The following is a 14,595-nucleotide window of genomic DNA, read 5'->3' as shown; positions in this document are numbered from 1 at the left end:
TCAAACTGTAAATTGTAAATGACACTGAGAGAATATTCAGTGTGTTAAGGATTTCCCTGCTGTACTGCTTTAGCAGAAATCTTTCTTTAGTCGTTTTCGTCGACAAAACGAATAGCAATATCGCTCTCCGCGTCTTCCGCCATTTTTTCTGCGTCAATTCGTGAAGAACGCGTGGCTCTGAGCGTGGTTAATCCACGCGGAACACATTCGCGCTGTGTGATTGGCTGTTGTCTAATCCCCCTTGGGATCTGTTGGTCTTAAAAATAACTCGAGACGAATTACCTGTGGAGTAGGGTGTGTATGGCGGATGCCTTCTCTGTCCCCTTTATCCTCTCTTGGTGAGCATTAAGCTGGCATTCTTAGCAAAAACTCTGCCTCATTTGATGCTGTGTGCTTTGGTCACCGGTAAGGTGCTATTTGCAGATATTTCTAACTTTATATAGGGCAAACAGAGCACGGAACAGAGCGATCAGTAAAAGGTTTGTTAACTTTGCAAATTTTGTTTGCTGATAAGAGAGACTGGTTTGCCAGTGTGGGTACGTAGAAATACACGCAGGTAAAATAATAAAATGCAGCTTGTTTCAAAGCAGGGTAAGGTTGTAAATCTTTTTCTTATCGGCTGCACAATATATCTAAGGAAGAGAAGAGAATAGATATAAATTACGGGATTACATAATATGGAAGACTCCCACGTCGCGAACGATGAATTTGAATTATGTAAATGTCCTTAAGTGCCTCTAATTCGGTTCCGATTGGTTTAAAAACAACCAGCTCCTGTCACAACTGACACACACGCAGTATCGTGACACAGTCCATTTAAATAAAATAAAACAAACAAACAAAACTAAACTTGGTTTCGTATGTTTGGTTTATCTTGTATTCTTGTTATGTTATTGTCCGTACCTAATCACTTTTACTGTTTTGCTAGTGATTCCTCAGCCGAATGCAGCGATGAAGGGAGCCATACAACTTACAACAGTTCAAGTGCTGCTCAATTCATCGTTAAATACAGTCGTTTTCGGTTGGAAAATGAAAGAAGTTCGACAGATCGTTAAGAATGATTTCAAAAATTTCATGTTTTGGAAAGCAGAAGATACTGTATAATCGAAAGTTTGCATTTCTTTCCGGCATTTAACTACAAAGCACATTGGGTCCCTAAGTAGGCGCTTTACAAGTTTTAAAAATCATTTTATCCCACCAGATCATGAATATCTGAGCCAAAACACCTGTTAACTTCAATCCAATTGTTGGCTGTTGGCTTACATGACACTGGCGAACACGCAGACTATTTTAGTGCATCTTACATGAACAAAAAAAAAGTTTTATTGACTGACGAGGCTCGAAGAGCGAAATATATTTCGAGGATTTCAAAACTTCTAGAACATTTTTATTTTTACGTTTTACATTTCTTATACGAGCGTCGAATGTGGTAAAGACGTGATGTCTTATTTTGCAAGTAGTTCAAGTTATTCGAACACATTCCTAGTCTCGGTATTTACAATTTCTCAAATATAAGGACAATCAAACATTCTAAAAACGCGACTGACCGAACACAAACGAACGACGAGGAATGGAGACGTCAACAATCACATTGCTGAGCACCATTTAAAGACGAAACATCAAATTGACTGGGACTCTGCGACATGTATAACGTATTCTACAGACCACTATCAACGTCTTACTTTAGAAAGCTGGTTTACTAACTTAGAACAAACGCCACTGAATAGTAACCAACAGTTACCAGCGCCGTACAAACGACTTATGTATCGGTCAAATCGAAGCTTCCACATGCTCCCCCCCGGGCATACCCCGGGCATTTGACACCTTTGTCGTCCCGGGGAGGAGAGAATTTGATCATCAAAGTCTTACAGGGGGTGGGGAATTTGATCCCCATGCTTTAGGGGTGGGGAATTTGAACTCCACCCTCGATTTCATGTAAAATCTTTGGCGTGGAGAGCTATCATGGGGGACGCGGTGTTAGAGGATTTTCGTGGAAACGATTGTTCCTTTGTGACCAACTGGTTACAAGGAAAGGGCTTAAACAAGCTTTGTACCGTATTTGAAGTATTTAAATTTTAAAATTTTTAATATTGGATTCAGGCTTTGAATGTATGGATTTTATTGTTGTGTTTACAATGAAGTACAATACCTATACCGGCGATTCAGTACAACAACATAAAATAAAATAAAACGGTCAACTACTTTGACCTACTGCAAGTATGTTAATTAATAAGGTGAGCGATGATGCATGTCAGTGAAATGGTCATGATGTAGTAATCTCAATAGGTGGGATCTTTTTTTACAGAACGCTTTGTATGTTGCATGACGAAGAAAAGCTGAGCATTCAGTGACCTTGTAGCAGCGATTTCCGCCGCTTTGCACGAGACTTTTGTTCGTAGTAAATACGCTAGCAGTGTTGCTCAGTTTTTGTTATATTTATAAAGATTTTGCTCGACAACTGAAGGCGCCGCTGTTTCCGCCGTCCTTTTGTCATTTTTGTGCCCTTGAAATGTCCCGGGGTGGGGGCATTTGATCACCTGAATGGACCCTAGTGTGGGGCATTTGAACGGCATTTTGGCCCGGGTAGGAGGGAATTTGAACAATAATTTTCAAAAAAGTCAAATGCCCGGGGGGTTTCCCGGGGGGGGGGGGCATGTTGAAGCTTCGATTTGACCGATACATTATTGACGAGATCAAGCAAAACTAACTACGAGAGAACGACTGGAGAACTGACAATTTGACTAACAATAGACGACTGTTTAACTGTGACAATAGACGGATCGAAACGCACCAATTACTGATTACGAGTCTTCATGGCCAATAACAATTCACGGCTTAACTGACAGACGACCAATAATATCGCGAAGTAATTGACCAATCAGATCAATAACCAGAGTATAATACCATCAACTGACGTCATACAACTCACTTTGACTCTGAAGATGACTACTGCACAGGTTGTCGAAACGTCAGTCACTGTCAACAACAACAGTCCTCTTCAGGACTACGTTCACCCGGACGATCAAACTCAACCTACTTTTGATTGTAAAAATTATACCGGTGTGGTAATTTTTCGACGATCAAAAACGACTAAAAGCCCGCTAATTAATTTTCTGTTATGTGTATACGTTAACTAACAGCATTTAGTAAGTTTTATTATAATTCTTGTATAAATTACCTTTCAAACGTCACTCGAACACGTATAATTAATTAAAAGTCATTTATTAAATGCGGAAGATCTCCACCTGGTAAGTCAGAAGAGGCCGGCTGCTGTGGATAGAGAAGATGAATTTGTCAGCATCACTCAAACTTTGCAATGAGGTTTTGATGAAGTATTATGGAAAACCTGAGGAAGTTTACCCTATATATATATTGTAATGTATGTCCTTAATGGTTTTCTCTCGGTGACCTCGGTTTTCGGAAACGCAAGCCTAATTTTTGCGCTAAGGAAAAATTCATCTATTCCTTCGCCAACGCGAACTCTACTTCGATTCTTGGCGATAACAGACCTTACCACTGGGGTACTAGGCCATCCACTCTACATCGCCGTAATTTCAAAAATTCTGCAAAATTATAGCTGCGAGAACGTTCATGAAATTTTGCTAGCATTTTTCCTGATACAAGCTTCGTTAACTGGTTGCTCATTCATGGTGTTGACTTTCATCGGAGTGGATAGGTTTCTTGCAATTTATTTGCATCTTAGATACAATGAACTAGTCACTACAAAGCGAATAATCACCGTGGTACTTGCGTCGTGGACTTTTTCCCTGGCTACCATTTTCATATGTGTCTTCTGGTATTTTAAAGTTGGAGAAGTGGTTTTGCTTATTGTTGCTTACTGCTCCACGGTTTTGCTCAGCGTCATATACATTAAACTTTTTCTTGTCGCTCGACAACACGCAGCGAGCATAAACAGCCAGGCACAAGTGGCAATGCATCTGTCAAGTTTCACAAGCATGGCTCGAATCAAGAACTTAGCCATCAAAACCTTATACGTATATCTCGTATTTTTGTTGTGTTATTGTCCGTATCTAATCACTTTAACTGTTTTGCTAGTCATTCCTCGGTCGAATTCAGCGCTTAAGGGAGCCATACAACTTACAACAGTTCAAGTGCTGCTCAATTCATCGTTAAATCCAGTCGTTTTCGGTTGGAAAATGAAAGAAGTTCGACAGATCGTTAAGAATGATTTCAAAAATTTCATGTTTTGGAAAGCAGAAGATACTGTATAATCGAAAGTTTGCATTTCTTTCCGGCATTTAACTAGTAAGCACATTGGTTCGCTAAGTACGCGCTTCACAAGTTTTAAAAAATCAACGAGCTTACATACACTTTCAATAAAATGTATATCTCAGTGAAGATTTTTCAGTCACAAAAGTTTTACAGTGACCTATTTGCTTGCCAAAGCAGGTTTTTTTAACTTAAAATGAAAGTTTTTTTATCTCGTAATTACTCAAAGTAATCGTGTGTTTTTAAACAGTAGAGAAAAATTTAAGGTAACTAACTGACATTGAAGTCACGAGCACGTTAGAGCAAAAGAACATATATATCTTTGTTTCAGTGCTCAACAAACTTAAAAGTAGCAGTAATTTATGCTTGCCAAAAGTATTTTAAATAGCTGTCAATTAAAGCTCACTCATTTATATTCGTTTACAACCTTAATCGTTTTTAAAGGTAATGTGTCTTTCTTACTTAAAAGTTTTCATGTTATTGTTCCGTAAAAGAAAATCCTGATAATGTCCATAACAGTTAGAAACACAGAAAAAAAAAACAGTTAGACTGAGCTAACCGGGGAGGGTGTTCCGCCGTTAACATTCAGCTGGCTTAAGGATTTTCACTTCCTGCTTTTTGTAGCATTTAAAGCACAGATAGTTGAATGGAAGAAAAGAAACTGAAGGAGACTAGATAGTGATGTTCGCTGGCTAACCTAACTATCATTGCATTATGCCGTTTTGTGTAGTTTTGGGTCCGTCTTAATTGACCGTTGCAAGAAGGTTTAGTTAGGTTGTTGGCGGTATAGAGCTTTATGCGCCGGTCGTGAATCGAGTTCACGATCGGATCGGATCGATCAGTTCGGATGTTTTAAACCCTCGATATCGAGCTGGTAACTTGACTCTCTGACAGCTCTTTTTGTCACCAAATTAAAAACGAAAACAAAACATTTCCAACACCTCATCTTAGGGAAAGTTCATTTAATATGACAAGGGGGGGGGGGGGGGGGGGGGGGGGTGAAGATATTGAGGGGGGGCTCCGAAAATTTTTAGACACCCGAAGGGGGGGCTCTGAAAAAATTGTTGCGCTCGGAGGGGGGGCTCCGATAATTTGTAAAACCAACACATGACATCATCATACAGATCGGATGGTTTTCAACTCAACAATTTAATGACCTGTGCAACTCAGCTATATCACGTGGTTTACAGATATAACAAATGTAGTCTCAGTAATTATTACACTCTTGTTCATCCAAAAAATGCTTTAGAAAATTGTATCACAACTGTATCTCAAGTTTCTCATAGTATAAACCATTGAAGACAATAACGGTAAATATATTTAATACAGTCTAGCGATCTTTTTTCAGGGGAGCAAAGGAATTAAAGGAGGAGGGGGGGGGGGGGGCTCTGAAATTTTTTCGACTACCAAGGAGGGGGCTCCTAAAAAATTGAACCGCTAGTGAGGGGGGCTGCTAAAATTTCAAGCTTCGAGTTTCAATATCTTCATCCCCCCCCCCCGCCTTGTCATATTAAATGAACTTTCCCTTAGTGTCATGCTTAGCCAACAACTGTCTTTGGGCGTCCCTGGAATATGGACTATCTTTTCGATTTGTTTCGCATGTATTTTTATTTTTATGATCCTCCGCAACAACTAATTTGTAACGTTTTTCTGTTTTTCTAATTGATCTCAGGTCATCATATCATTTCGAGTATGCCGATTATATTGATAAGAATTGTGTGACATAGCAGTTTTATCTAAAGGGATCCCGGAAGAACTGCATTTAAGCATGCGCAGAAAATTCATTACCCATACCCAGGATTTGATATTACTGAGTGCCTTCCTGAAAAGATGGACTTATTTCGTACCCAAAAAGTATCACTCACTGTACCAACATAGAGTTCAAAACCAGTGCGAATTTTTAATTTTCAGTGAAGAGCCTAGATTTGTCATCTAGTCGAGAACAGCTTTTTCTCCACAGTCAAGAGATCTCTTTTATTTAAGTGAACATTGTTTTTTCAACTCTTAATCACAACTTTTCACCCGATCTATATCTAACCTTGATCAAGGCCGTCAAGAAGAGCCCATAAAGCATTATCAGATACAAAACACGGATTGTTTTGCACAGGCCTTTTTATATTATTTTCAATAACTGTAAGAGCAGGTCATTAAATTGGAAAAGGGCCTGACCTACCCTTTCCACTTTAGAGGACACAAAAATGAACTGTTAGTTTTAAAACAACGAAAGGATGCATATAAGGATTAATTGATCTTTGAATGTAAGTGAAGTATTCCATTTTTTTTTAGTGAATACAGTTGTTATGTTGTGCTTTTTAAATAAATCCAGCTTGGTCAAGAACTTCGATCTGTCTTCAGTTTTGCCAGTCGATCCCGTGAAATACATTATGACAAACATAACTTTTTTTTTTGGTTGAAAACTGCATTTATTGCCAGGCATGAAACCCGTTTCTTCAAGCTCCCCTGAGATATATTTGGCGATTATGTGAATGCAGAAGCATGGGTTATATGCTTCCGGCAAGAGAGAATGAGCATTCTCTCTTGCATTCTCTCTTGCTTGCGGTGAATGTCATGATATAGTGCTGAGCGAACATCAAAATCAGTCATGCTGGGCATGCCAATTTCATGCCCGGCATGCCGAGCATGCCAAACCCAAATGGCTTCACGATCAGCATGCCTGGCATGCCAAACCGGACTAGCAAAAACTGGGAATGAATCATCAGCCCGGCGAGAGATCTGGGACGTAAGTTTAGCTAGGTCAGTTTTGGGCTGCGAGGACATGAACCCATTTTTTCCATGCCTATGAGATTTTATTTCTAAGTACCAATGGTCCCTTTAATTTTGTCATGCCTAAATACATCATATTTGCCCCTCTCTCATTAATCCTCAGAATGAATGCAATTTTTACGCTCGCTAGGCATGTTGAATTGAAAATCATGCCTATACCCTCATTCAAAACAAAATGCTATTAGTTTCCAAGCCGTTCGCTTCGAAGAAAAACACAAACTTAGAAATGCCACCACGCCCAAAGTAACGGGGCCCGCTACCGTTCGAAACTCTACGGTACCTCATTACTAAGAAAACTTGCGAGAAGATAATTTCTCAAACTATGTTCAAATGTGTCTACGCGTGACTAATTGGGGATAACTGATACTATTGAGTTCCATAGGTAAATGTGCTAATGCTGCACAAGGGGAGAGTAAGGTTGTTGATAGTGTACTTATGACTTTCAGATATCTTTTTAAACATGTTTGCTAAGTAAGCTCCAGCACCTTGTAAGAGCCAAACAGACAATATTGGTCTTTTTAAGGTTTATGAGAACTTTATTTTCACAAACAACAAGAGGATGAAAAGCGACTTAAATCCAGTCGTAGTTCGTCAAGTCCTCCATTAACATCTTTATTTTAAAGTTAATTGCATAATTCTTACTGATGGAAGGTCTTTTATGTAGAACACTTGAAGAGGTTGAACAGAAGGGTCACTAGGATAGAACCCTGTGGACCTCCATGCTTGATCGAGTGAAGAGTAAGCTGTTGATTCGGACGCGTTGTTTTTGTCAGTCAGATAGCTTTGGGACCAGGGCAAAGGCAATTTAGAGACACTGAGATTTTGTAATTTCCCTAGCAGTTTCTGGTGGTTAATGCTATCAAATGCTTGCTTAAATCCAGTATTAAGACGGCTGTTACCTTTTTTCACGTCGATAGCTTTGTACAAGTAGCGAGTGAAAAGAATCCCCAACAGTTCCGTAGAATAACCGAGTGAAATAAAATTGTGCTTATAAGACAACCCTGACCATTTATTTTTTCTGAAATTAAAGGTTAATTAATTGACCAAGTGGTAATGAGTATAAGAAAACCACTTCACGTTTGGATTGCCTGTCCGTTGCTCTACGAAATATGATTATGAAGGCAAATATAATTTCAAACGCCAAATTTAAACTTAAATTACTCAAAACTTAAATTTAATTGACTCCAAGTTCATTTGCTCCAAAACTAAAAAGTACTGAATATACTTTTAAATTCGTCACCGAATCGCCAATTTCGTTTGTTTTACCTTATTATACCTGACGCTTCAAAAAGGTAACCCTTTGAGGGTGGACCCCCCTCCCTACCCCCTTATGGGCAGCCATCATAGGGAGTGTCCCTATCTAGGGGCAAGCACGCTTCAATAACGACATGTGCATGAAATTATTACGTGTAGTAATGGTTTGATCGGAATTCGGTATTATTGTCGGCTTTAGGATAAAGATAGGATTTTTGCTGGTATTCGTCACCTGGTATACAATATATCTGGATACAGGAGCAGCCTCGTACAAGTTTTATTTTTTTTGTTGTTGAACAACATTATCTTATAAACTCCTTTTTAATCTGGCAAATTCTCACGACTGGCTAATACCATTTTCCCTGATTCAACCGGTTGCTTCCAATGACATTATCAAAAATTAACGACTCAAGAACTAGCTGACTTAGCTTTCAAAAGTTCACTTATTGACAGTTTCTTTTCTTTTTTTTAACACGCTTTGATATTCAAGAATATGTTTGACAAGTTCATTGTTATCTCACAGGAGGCCAACTAAAGAATTTACCTAAAGAGGAAACATCATTGGTTTTTAGATTATACCGCAACGATACAGCAGGTTGAATCTTTATTAGGTAATTAGAAAAAGCTTTGCTTGCCAAAAGTAATTCATCGGGCTGTCATACTAGTTTAGTTTTACGGTTTTAATATTAAAATTTTTTTAAAAAATTTTTATGTTTGTTTGAACTGCTTTGTTAGCATAAAATGGATTATATTGCAATACAAGAGAGAAAAAATAAATGTTTCCTCGAATTAAAGAGAAAAAAGGTTGGTGATGTCTTTGGCAAAAATTGCCTGATTGTCACAAGACGCTTCGCTCAGTTCATATGTTTCGTTTTCCTCATTCGTAACCTACTGTTCCTGAAATAAAACGTTTTTCGTCGGTTTTGTTGAGGATCAAAAAAGAAAGTGGATGAGCAACGAGTGTAGAAGTACCATTTAACGTATTTTTCGCTTTTTGGAATAATAAAATGTCAGTGGTTTAATTTTGCATAAGAACCGACTGTCTGGGCTTTGCGCCTTTTATTCTCGGAGTTCATATTAACAAATACATGATTAATAACTGAAAATATATTTTACAGTGAAGTGATGCGATGCTAACAATAATTTCGTGAGTAAAAACATTATTGCTAGTCAAGACTAGATAGAAAACCCTTAGAATGAATGAAGAGTGTAAAAAAGGACGTTCTGATTTGTTCACTATATAATATAAATCTAAGAAGCTGGAGAAAAATCAAAATGGTTGTTTCTTTCCGTTGTCAGTCTCGTAAATACTAAATTAAGAATTGCAGGAGCGAATTTTTGGGGGGAAGTAGTATCAGAAAAACTCACGCGACAACAACAAACATCACAGCTCCCTGCAGGTATACTAATAAGCATTCAGGGTTTTGCTCAGGAGGGATATAATTCAAGGCAGCAAGAGGCCCAAAAGACAGCAATAATTATTTTAATATCAGGTGCTACGATTCACAGCGTCATTATCATTTGACCATAATATCCCTCTTATGTATTCAGAGAATTATTACCTGTCAGTTACAAAGCACCAGTTAAGATATTGTTGCTTTTTATTGGAACATGTGTAACTTATAATGTTTTGGTAAAAAAAAAAATCAATGAAAAGGACACGAGAACTAAAGCGATATTCAACTAGTTCCACTGGGCCAAGTAATTTAGTTCAATTTGTAGTCTTAGATCAAAGAGAAAAAAACTAAACAGGAACACTTGTATGCTGATACAAGTAAGCTTATTATTCTTCATAGACTTCGGTAAAATAATTCATTTTGTGGAGTCATTTCAGATCATTTGCGACATGTCAAGTGCTTCAAGGGTCGAGCTGTGCGTTTGACGAGTTAGAATCAAACATTTGAACAATTAGACAAGTGTGTTAATTGCCACTCCAAAGCGGCCGAAAAGTGCTAATCTAAAAACATTATATTGCCTCTTATGCCAATTTTCTCATTAGGTCTCACCTATGTCATCTGCGGGTAATGGGACTTCTTTTCTTTGTAAGACAGAAACAAGGTGCTTGCTATTCATTGTAGAGCGGATAGAAAATGGAAGTAACATTCAATCTTTGCAATGAAGTTCTGAAGAAGTTCTATGGTAAACCAGAGGACGTGTACCCACTATATCTGGTTATGTGTGTTCTTAATGGCGTTCTCTCTTTGACCTCGGTTTTGGGAAATATAAGTATAATCTTCGCGTTAAAGAAAACTTCATCAATTCTTTTGTCAACGCGAATTCTACTACAGTGTTTAGCGCTAACAGATTTCGCCACTGGTTTCCTGGGCCATCCTCTTTACATCGCTGTCATGTCAGGAATTCGGCAAGAGTATAGTTGTGAGAATATCCATGTAATACTATTTTCATTTTTCATGATAGAAGGTTTGTTACTTTCTGCATCATTTACAACAGTGACTTTAATGGGAGTGGATCGGTTTCTGGCAATTTTCTTGCATCTTAGATACAACGAACTAGTGACTCCAAAGCGAACGGTCACCGTAGTACTTGCGTCGTGGATTTTCGGACTCGCTACCACTATCATCTCTGTCTTCTGGTATTTTAAGGCTGGGGAGACACTTTTGCTAATTTTTGGTTATAGCTGTACGCTTTTACTTAGCATCATATACATTAAACTTTTTTCCGTCGCTCGTCAGCACGCAGCAAGCATAAACAGCCAAGCGCAGGTGGCAATACATTTGTCAAGTTTCACAAGCATGGCTCGGAGCAAAAACTTGGCCATCAAAACATTTTATGCATATGTTGTATTTTTGCTGTGTTATTGTCCTTATTTAATCGTCTTAACTGTGTTGTTTGTTAGTTCACGGCCGCGTACAACAATTAAGGGAGCTGTTCAACTTACAACAGTTTTAATGATGCTCAATTCATCGTTAAACCCTCTGGTGTTTGGTTGGAAAATGAGGGAAGTTCGTCAAAACGTTAAGAATTATTTTAAAAGTAAATTTTTCCATAAATCAGATGAAGCCTTCTGTCGGGTTACACGTTTTAATGATGCTCAATTCATCGTTAAAACAGCAGCCAAACATCAAACTACTCCAGCTTAGTCCTAAGTAGAAAAAAATAATGCTGGCGGGAAACCTGGGTGTAACTCCGCGTCGAGAACCTCCCTTAGCTTTAACAACTATAGAAGGTTGTTGTTTTTTTTTTTTCAAATCCATCAGATAGTGATAAGGCATCAAAGGTTTTTAGTGCATTTTGTCTGGGACTTAAACGGATTGACTTTCAAGCATGGAATGCTTGCCAAGGGCAATTTATGACCTCATTTATTTAGCTGTCATTTTTCTTCCTTGCATGTACGGTTTTAATATAAGTAGTTATTCGTGTTTATTTGCAATCTTTCTTGATAGTTCAGTAGTATATCTTTCGTGCATTTAATAATTTTAACTACTGGGAGTGTGTCGAAGGACTTGGGTGTGGGACTGAAGGAAACGACAATTCTGTGTTTGGGAGGCTTAAGAGGAACTGCCACGTTACGGAGCATTGCGAAATTGCGACTGATTCTAGGGCCTTAAATAAACCTAGAAAAATAACCAAAAACTTCCACCGTAAATTCTCATTTAAAAATGCTTTAAATCATGGGTACAGAAGCCCATAAAATGACAGTAAATACAAGCAGAAGTATATAACTCTGTTCCAATGCAGGAGTTTTGGAGTTCCTATGCCTGAACTTAACTTATATGATAAATATAACCAACATAGTATACAAGTGTTGGATTTCTTCGTTGAAAAAGCTCATCGTACTTCGTGGCCTTTTAATAAAGATTAAAAATGACATTTCATAGGAGGCAATTTATGGACTTGATGTAATGTGGTTTTTTTATTTGTGCAAATTATCAGGAAAAGTTTTCCCCCTGTCAGTTCTGACAACACACCTTAACTTACTGGAAAATACAGTGAAAACAAAGGCCGAAAAGCTAAGTAGAAGCCGATTGAGTAGATTGAATTATTTAATAGATCAAATTTTTTTTTACTTGTTTTCCATCGCGAGATGCTCGCCGCCACTTGCTTTTTATTATTAAGCAACGCTAAATAATATTGTAGCAGAATAATCCCCGATTTTAAATACCACAGGAGAAAAGTGATAGGTTAGCCCATAGTTTAAAATGTTTAATTCTGTTGGTTTAATGTTATTTAATTGACGGTTTTGTCGGTATCATCTTTTAACTAATTTCTATTCGGGTGATTTAATTCGTCTATTTTTCACCTTGGGGCCATTCACCTGGTCAGTAATAATAACATGTCGTTTTAGACTCAGACCAACTGGTTTTTTCTTTGTACTCAGTAATGATGCCGAATGATCAGCGACTGAGATGTTAGATAAGTAGTAAAGTACCTTCAGACAGTTTTAGCTAAAGAAAAATATTTATAATTCAACCTACGTTATGAAAAATAGAGGATTGTTGTTTTGGTCTAAAATAAAAAAACCCCAACAATTCAAATTATGCCACGTACATACATTCATTTAAATTTTTAGTGGTTTTTTCATGCCTGGAGGCTAAGCAAGCCACAGAGTTGGCGCTGACTTTGGTTCAGTGCCTTTTAGCAGTCAACCTCAAAGAAAAAACAACATTACAAAGCACAGGATAGTCAAGCACTAATCCATCTCGTTGCTCTCTCCAAGAAATACGATATGATTGTCTTAATAAAAATGAAACTGACATTACTTAACTTTCGTACAATATTTATTCTGGACTCTTTTATTTAACTTTATCAATATTAATTGTTCAAGAGGACTGTATTTGTTTTATTATTAGAGAATTAAGCTATTGGAAAAATTATATCGGTGAGCTAATTTGTCAGTCAAAACGACTAAAAGTAATAATTTCATGCGCTTACGTAAAATAAGAAAATTAAGAAAGTTTTTTATTCTCCTTGTACAAATTACCTTCGGAACGTCAACCGCGTAAAAGCTACTTGATGCGCAAGATCACTACCTTGTAAGTCAGGGGACGCTGCGTATACAGAAGTTAAAATGGCAGCATCACTCAAACTTTGCAATGAGGTTTTGATGAAGTACTATGGAAAACCTGAAGAAGTTTACCCTCTATATATTGTAATGTGTGTCCTTAATGGTTTTCTCTCGGTGACCGCTGTTTTTGGAAACGCAAGCCTAATTTCTGCGCTGAGAAAAACTTCATCAATTCCTTCGTCAACGAGAACTCTACTTTGGTGCTTGGCGATAACAGACCTTACTACTGGGTTACTAGGTCATCCACTCTACATCGCCGTAATTTCAAAAGTTCGGCAAAATTATAGCTGCGAGAACGTTCATGAAATTTTGCTAGCATTTTTCCTGATACAAGCTTCGTTAAGTGGTTGCTCATTAATGGCGGTGACTTTCATCGGAGTGGATAGGTTTCTTGCAATTTATTTGCATCTTAGATACAATGAACTAGTCACTACAAAGCGAATAATCACCGTGGTACTTGCGTCGTGGACTTTTTCCCTGGCTACCATTTTTATATGTGTCTTCTGGTATTTTAAAGTTGGAGAAGTGGTTTTGCTTATTGTTGCTTACTGCTCCACGGTTTTGCTCAGTATCATATATATTAAACTTTTTCTCGTCGCTCGTCAACACGCAGCAAGCATAAACAGCCAGGCACAAGTGGCAATGCATCTGTCAAGTTTCACAAGCATGGCTCGAATCAAGAACTTAGCCATCAAAACCTTTTACGTATATCTTGTATTCTTACTGTGTTATTGTCCATATTTAATCACCTTAACTCTGTTGCTAGTGAGTCCTCAGCCGAATGCAGCTATGAAGGGAGCCATACAACTTACAACAGTTCTAGTGCTGCTCAATTCATCGTTAAATCCAGTCGTTTTCGGTTGGAAAATGAAAGAAGTTCGACAGATTGTTAAGAATGATTTCCAAAAGTTCATTTTTTGGAAAGCTGAAGATGTGTAATCGAGGGAACATGCAGAAAAGTTTACGTTTCTTTCCGGCATTTAATTAAGCGAATAGGGTCCTGAGCGCTTCCGTATGAAGTTAAAATCAAATGAGCTGACATCAACGTTCAATAAAATTTATAACTTAACCCAGTAAAGGACAGAGGACATCTTTGCTCTCAAAAACAAATTATATATTTAAACATGCTTTTTTTCTTTTTTAAATTTATATCTCCTGATTACTAGTTGTAAGTAATCCGGTTTCAATAAACAGTTGAGAAAATGTAATTTACATTGAAGGCACACGCACGTTAGACTAGCAAAAAAAAAGGAGGAGACAGACATCGCAGGTTTATGCTTAGTGCTTATACCGCAAACGAT

At 37.8% G+C, this 14,595-nt stretch overlaps 1 protein-coding gene across 1 annotated transcript; it reads left to right on the top strand.

Moving 5' to 3' along the window:
* The first annotated feature begins 13,011 nt into the window (after nucleotides 1-13,011).
* Nucleotides 13,012-14,328, top strand: LOC140951427 (melanocyte-stimulating hormone receptor-like). Its single transcript, XM_073400678.1, has one exon. The coding sequence runs from the start codon at nucleotides 13,298-13,300 to the stop codon at nucleotides 14,231-14,233; it is 936 nt and encodes a 311-aa protein (XP_073256779.1). The 5' UTR covers nucleotides 13,012-13,297; the 3' UTR covers nucleotides 14,234-14,328.
* The last annotated feature ends 267 nt before the right edge of the window (nucleotides 14,329-14,595 follow it).

This window comes from Porites lutea, chromosome 11, assembly GCF_958299795.1.
Source record: "Porites lutea chromosome 11, jaPorLute2.1, whole genome shotgun sequence".
Taxonomy (NCBI): domain Eukaryota; kingdom Metazoa; phylum Cnidaria; class Anthozoa; order Scleractinia; family Poritidae; genus Porites; species Porites lutea.
The sequence above is the reverse complement of the archived record's forward strand: the minus strand, read 5'-3'. Positions and strand labels throughout refer to the sequence as shown.